The sequence below is a fragment of the Rhinatrema bivittatum genome, chromosome 16 (assembly GCF_901001135.1).
Source record: "Rhinatrema bivittatum chromosome 16, aRhiBiv1.1, whole genome shotgun sequence".
In the NCBI taxonomy this organism is placed as follows: domain Eukaryota; kingdom Metazoa; phylum Chordata; class Amphibia; order Gymnophiona; family Rhinatrematidae; genus Rhinatrema; species Rhinatrema bivittatum.
The window spans coordinates 9,919,649-9,924,802 of NC_042630.1; the positions used below are offsets into that span (position 1 = coordinate 9,919,649).

A 5,154-nucleotide genomic window follows, 5' to 3' on the forward strand; every position below is an offset into this window, starting at 1 on the left:
GGGATCAGGGGATGGGAGCAGGGATACAGAGCCTGTCACCTCTAGGACTGGAGGGATCAGGGGATGGGAGCAGGGATACAGAGCCTGTCACCTCTAGGACTGGAGGGATCAGGGGATGGTGCATGGATACAGAGCCTGTCACCTCTAGGACTGGAGGGATCAGGGGATGGGAGCAGGGATACAGAGCCTGTCACCTCTAGGACTGGAGGGATCAGGGATGGGTGCAGGGATACAGAGCCTGTCACCTCTAGGACTGGAGGGCTCAGGGGATGAGCGCAGGGATACAGAGCCTGTCACCTCTAGGACTGGAGGGATCAGGGATGGGAGCAGGGATACAGAGCCTGTCACCTCTAGGACTGGAGGGATCAGGGGATGGGAGCAGGGATACAGAGCCTGTCACCTCTAGGACTGGAGGGATCAGGGGATGGGAGCAGGGATACAGAGCCTGTCACCTCTAGGACTGGAGGGATCAGGGGATGGGCGCAGGGATACAGAGCCTGTCACCTCTAGGACTGGAGGGATCAGGGGATGGGAGCAGGGATACAGAGCCTGTCACCTCTAGGACTGGAGGGATCAGGGGATGGGAGCAGGGATACAGAGCCTGTCACCTCTAGGACTGGAGGGATCAGGGGATGGGAGCAGGGATACAGAGCCTGTCACCTCTAGGACTGCATGAATCTAAAATCTGGCACTTGTTTTCAGGGGAACAGCTTTGTTTCCACGTTTGTTGTGTATTAGTTTGAAAAGGATCCTGCAGTCGTGTGCTAATACCTAAGTACCATGAACACTTTATATCTTCCAGCTGTTCCCAAGAGCTCTGAGCCACTCCTGGAAGGATGTCTTGTATGGAACCTCCTTACACTGAATCCGGAGTTTTCTCTAGTGAAGGAGATGCTGCACCCAAGAGGAAACCCACCGGGACCCCTGATCAGGAGAAGGAGTCCTCTCCAGAGCACAAGTTGCTCCTGAACACGGACTACGTGGAGAGCTTCTTCTCCTCCCTGTGCCAGCTGAGGGAGCAGTGTCTCCTGCTGGATCTGTGCGTGGCACTAGAAGGGAGGCTCTACCAGGCTCACAGCCTCCCCCTGGCCGCCATTAGCACCTTCTTTACCAAGATCCTGGAGCAGGGGCAGCTTGGTGTGGTGGATCTGGAGGGGAAGGTCACATGCAGTGGCTGGGAATGCATCCTGGACTTTGCCTACGAGGGCCAGTTTGAGGTCAGGACAGAGACGGCAGAAGAGGTCCTCCGGGCAGCAGAAGCCCTGGGGGCCTGTAGAGTGGCTGCTCTCTGCAAACGCTGCCTCGAGCCCACACCCAAGGAATACCACAAGGAGGAGGTGGTGGTGTCGGAGGAGAGGCTCCAGAACCTGAAGGGCATCCAGGAGCTCTACAGACGTGGGGTGGGATGGGACGTGGAACTGCAGGCGGCTGGGGCATTCTTCAAAGGTAGGTAGGGTGGGGATCCCTGATTTAGGGGCTGGAAATGCTGGAGGAGGCTGGGTGGGGTTGTGGTAGGTCTCTCTCCTCCCAGTAGTATTCAGGCTATTTCACCAGAGTTACAATCTGTCATCTAATGTTCTCCAGCTGAGCTGTCTCGATCCAAAGTGGAAGTTTGCTGCACACCCAACTCACTGCACAATAACTTCGTCCTCCTCTACGAACTTCAAGGTTCGCCATTGGCACGTCAGTGCCTGCAAAGCCCGTGCCTCCACCCCCCAGCCCCGTATACTGCTAATCCCATTGGAAGGCACCAAAAGCCGTAGCCAGATTTCCCACCCCAGAGGTGGCTGCATAGCACACTAAATCGTAATGTGCAGTGAGATCTCGCAGTAATGCATCAGTACTATGATTAAGGTCGCACCTGAACCTGATGAGAGCAGGTTCTTTAAACCCTCTCGTTAACTCTTGACCTCTGTCTTCGTTATAGTGCATCGGGTGGCTCTGGCCGCAGGCAGCGATTTCTTCCGTGGGATGTTCACCAGCGGCATGAAGGAGGCCCACCAGGACACGGTCTCCCTCAGCACCTTCTCCTCCGTGGACTTGCCCCTGTTCACCCCTTTCATCTACTCGGGTTCCCTTCTCCTTGGCTGGGACAACGTTTTTGAGGTCACCCAGGCGGCCCTGCCGTACCAGCTTGCTGGCATCCTGCAGCTCTGCTACCAGTTTCTTCCGGGAGGAGATGAGTCCGGAACATTGTTTGGATGTCCTGGCGCTGGCCGAAGCCTACAGCCTGCCCGAGCTAAGGCGGGAGGCCGAGGACTTTATCCTCCGGAACATCAAGGAGGTGGTCCAGGTGCCCAAGTTCCAGGACCTCGGGGCGGACCAGTTGGTGGCCCTCCTGAGCCATGATGCCCTCTACACCACTATGGAGATGGAGGTTTTCCAAGCTGTCCTCCGCTGGGTTGACGAGGACAGGGAGACACGGCTGCCCCAAGCCGCCAGAGTCATGAAGTGCGTCCGCTTCCCCCTCATGACCAACCGAGAACTTCGGCAGGTCATCGCTGCGGACCTCATGGCACCTTCTGAGAAGTGTTACAAGGTTCTTGAGGCCTCCCTGTTGAGCGTGCCTAAGGGCCCATCTGTCCTTAGCCAACTTCCCTGCAGAGTCCGCACACCAGGCCAGGCGTTGGTCATTGTGGGAGGAGATAGCCTTACCAGGAACTTCTCCAGCCGTGTGCCTAGCAGGGATGTGTGGTTTACCCACCGGTTCATTAGTGGCATCGGCCTGGTCAAGCACATAGAGTGGAGGGCTCTGAGCAGCCTCCCGGATGTGCCACGTTTCCGTCATGCAGTGGCCGTACTTGACAATGTGCTCTATGTCTTTGGTGGGAACCATTTCTATGGGAAGGAGGATGTACTGAAGAGTGTGGTGAGGTGAGGAGAGGCTTGTTGGGGGAGGGACAAGACTGGCTGATGTCACCTTCTGGGGTTTGTATGCTTACACATCTCCATGGTACAGAGCCAAATGTTTTGCCTTCCCCACCTCTCTTGAGGTCCAGGGGTTCAAGCATTTATGTAGAAAATTATGGAATTTTGCAGAATAGATCCTAAACTGAAGTTCAGAATATGCCTATTCCCTCTATGTCAAGTCTAGTCTCCTTCAGAGGCCTACTTCCTTAGACAGACCTACTCTACCTTACACAGGTCTATGTAGTCTTAGACAGGCCTAGTCTCCCTTTCACTGGCTCACCCTACCTTAGATAGACCTAGTTTACCTTACACAGGCCTACATTACCTTAGATAGGCATACATTACTTTAGACAGGCTTATGCTACCTTAGGCAGGCCTAGTCTATTTACACATGCCCAACCTACCTTAGAGGGGCATAGTCTCCCTTTCAAAAGCCCAACAACCTACCTTAGATAGACCTAGTCTCCCTTTCACAGGCCTACACTACCTTAGACAGGGTTAGACTACCTTTCACAGGCCCAACCTACCTTAGACAGGCCTAGTCTACTTTACACATGCCCAGCCTACTTTAGGCAGGCCTAGTCTATCTTACACAGGCCCAACCTACTTTAGATAGATCTAGTCTACCTTACACAGGCCTACACTACCTTAGACAGGCTTATGCTACCTTAGGCAGGCCTAGTCTACCTTACATAGGTCTACACTACCATACACAGGTCTAGTCTACTTTATCCAGGCTTATGCTATCTTAAAGAGGCTTACACCATTTTAGAGTTGCCCAGTCTCTTGCATCCAGTTTTACAGCCTTTTACCGTACCTACACATAAGTTATAGAGATCAAACTGAAGCTTCAGTTCTGTTTTTAAGTTCTCTGTAAAAATAATAATAATAATAGAAATAAGTTTTGGAATTCATAAACCTCCCCATGTACCAGAATCCAGAAGTTATTTATTCTCAAGGTATTTGGAAGTCAAACCGTTAACAACGATTCAGATTTTAAATTAATTAGATAGAACAACTTTTAGAGATTGGATACATTGTATCCCTCGTTTTTGTTTTTGGAACTTTTTATGCATTTTTGGAAGTAAAATATTAGAAAAATCTGATCCATGTGGTTACAGCATCCCCCACCCCACACATTGTAAGTGTGAACGCAAGGCGGGGGAGGGGGGGGGGAGTTCAGGGACTTGCTGTTCAGGGATCTCCCTTGTTTCCCCTTCCCCTCCCTAAGTCCCTGCTCCCTCCTCCCCTCCTTCCTCTGCACTCTGACGGCTTCCATCTCTCTCTCCCCCCCCCCCCCCCCCCACGCAGGTACGACCCCCTGCGGGGCACCTGGGAGAAGCTGGCAGATATGCAGGAGAGACACAACTACTTCCAGGCCGTGTGCTTGCGGGGGCTGATCTATGTCCTGGGGGGAAACGCGGACAACAGCAACACCCAGTGCCTGGACATCGTGGAGTGCTACGACCCTGCAAAGAACACCTGGAGGTGAGAGAGGGGGCTGGGGAGAGAGTGCAAGGAACCGAAGGGACTGCGCTTGAGGGACTGAGTGCTCCTTCTTCTCTTCTCTCTTTAGATTCGTGCACCCCTTGCCCGTCCCCCTCTGCGGGCACGCCGTGGCCATCTGGAGTGGTGGGATCTACGTCTCCGGAGGCTGCACAGGGATATACCATGTTCTCCGGGATTTCTTCTATTACGATCCGGTGGCTGGCTCCACGGCACTCGCTCCCATGACTCACGTCCGGGGGGGCCACGTGATGGAGGCCCTGGGGGACCGGCTGTATGTGGCCGGGGGCCTTGGCCATGGGGAGCGAGGTTATATGGACCAGAACGCCTGTGAAGTGTACAGTCCCACCGAGGACTCGTGGACTGATATTGTACCCCTCAGCCACGCCCATGTGGTGGCCACCTCTGTCGCCTTTCAGGGGGAGCTGTACGTGCTCGGGGGCTACTCCTACGACACCTACAAGGACACCCACCTGGTGCACTGCTACAACCCCAAGACTGACCGCTGGGTTAATCTGGGCACCATGCCCAAGGCGTACACCGACACCAAGGCCTGCGTGCTTTCTGTGCCTGCACACCTGAGAGAGGGGACACCTGAGGTGTAAGAGGAGCCTCACTACAGCTCTGCCAGTGCACCTCCCTCCTGCCCTACTGCCCCACAGCACCCCCTGCTATTCCAGTGCTGAGACCCTCACACACAGCTCTGCCAATGCACCTCACTCCTGCTCTGCAGTGCCC

At 54.4% G+C, this 5,154-nt stretch overlaps 1 protein-coding gene across 1 annotated transcript; it reads left to right on the forward strand.

Moving 5' to 3' along the window:
• The first annotated feature begins 2,172 nt into the window (after positions 1-2,172).
• On the forward strand, positions 2,173-5,154 carry KLHL33 (kelch like family member 33). Its single transcript, XM_029581778.1, has 3 exons — positions 2,173-2,874; positions 4,222-4,398; positions 4,487-5,154. The coding sequence occupies exons 1-3, from the start codon at positions 2,180-2,182 to the stop codon at positions 5,019-5,021; spliced, it is 1,407 nt and encodes a 468-aa protein (XP_029437638.1). The 5' UTR covers positions 2,173-2,179; the 3' UTR covers positions 5,022-5,154.